The sequence below is a fragment of the Nanorana parkeri genome, unplaced genomic scaffold (genome assembly GCF_000935625.1).
Source record: "Nanorana parkeri isolate BGI_ZX_2015 unplaced genomic scaffold, ASM93562v1 scaffold4725, whole genome shotgun sequence".
Lineage (NCBI taxonomy): Eukaryota > Metazoa > Chordata > Amphibia > Anura > Dicroglossidae > Nanorana > Nanorana parkeri.
In genome coordinates this window covers 9,751-10,683 of record NW_017310987.1, presented here as the reverse complement: position 1 = coordinate 10,683, position 933 = coordinate 9,751, and the positions used below count along the sequence as shown (strand labels likewise).

The window sequence follows — 933 nt, the reverse complement described above, 5'->3', positions numbered from 1 at the left end:
CTCTGTACAGAGGAGCTTACACTCTAATGTCCCCTCCCCTTTGTCTTCCCCTCAGCTCTATGATGTGCGCGGTCTCTTCTCGGATCCGCCCCTCTTCAGCATGGAGAGAGCCGCGACACGTGAGTAATGCAGAACATTTTCTGTTCCCAAGAGCTGACACTCGTTGTGTGACGGGGGAGGGGCTGGTGGTCGGGTTCAGTTCTAGAATATAATTTTGTATCTTCTGAACGTTGTCGGCAGTGAGGAGGAAATGATGTTATGATTGGTCTTTAGAAGGTGAAGCCCATATTCCATGAAGAGGCTCCGCCTCCATCCCGCCGCCATTGTCTTCCGTGTATTGACCCTCATTGTTCCTTCATCATGGAGAGCTCCTCCCACCTCGGCACATATTCTCCTTCCTGCTGGACAATAAATGAATCCAGATATCCGTCCGGCACCAAATCCCCTTATAGACGGATAATAGATATCAGGAGTTCCGAGTTCTACCGACACAGGTGAGGCCGGACCCACTGCCATAGGTTAGCTCTGGTTCCCGGGTCTTGGCTCTGGTATCCAGATATCCGTCCGGCACCAAATCCCCTTATAGACGGATAATAGATATCAGGAGTTCCGAGTTCTACCGACACAGGTGAGGCCGGACCCACTGCCATAGGTTAGCTCTGGTTCCCGGGTCTTGGCTCTGGTTCCTCGGTCCCGGGTCTTGGCTCTGGTTCCTCGGTCCCGGTTCTTGGCTCTGGTTCCCGGGTCTAGCTCCTCTGGCCTTGGTCTTGGCTCTGGTTCCCGGGTCTGGCTCCTCTGTCCTTGGTCTTGGCTCCGGTTCCTAGGTCTTGGCTCCGGTTCCTAGGTCCTGGCTCCGGTTCCTCGGTCCCGGGTCTTGGCTCCAGTTCCTTGGTCCCGGGTCTTGGCTCTGGGTCCTGGCTCTGGGTCCTGGGT

General features: G+C 55.4%; 1 protein-coding gene across 1 annotated transcript in view; it reads left to right on the top strand.

The window, feature by feature from the left end:
* Positions 1-55: 55 nt before the first annotated feature.
* Positions 56-933, top strand: part of LOC108804005 (nudix hydrolase 24, chloroplastic-like) — a gene marked incomplete at its 5' end in the record, with an annotated part of 10,539 nt that continues 9,661 nt past the window's right edge. The window contains one exon of the mRNA XM_018575777.1: positions 56-119. Within this exon, the coding sequence (XP_018431279.1) occupies positions 56-119 (64 nt within the window). The remainder of the gene's footprint in view (positions 120-933) is intronic.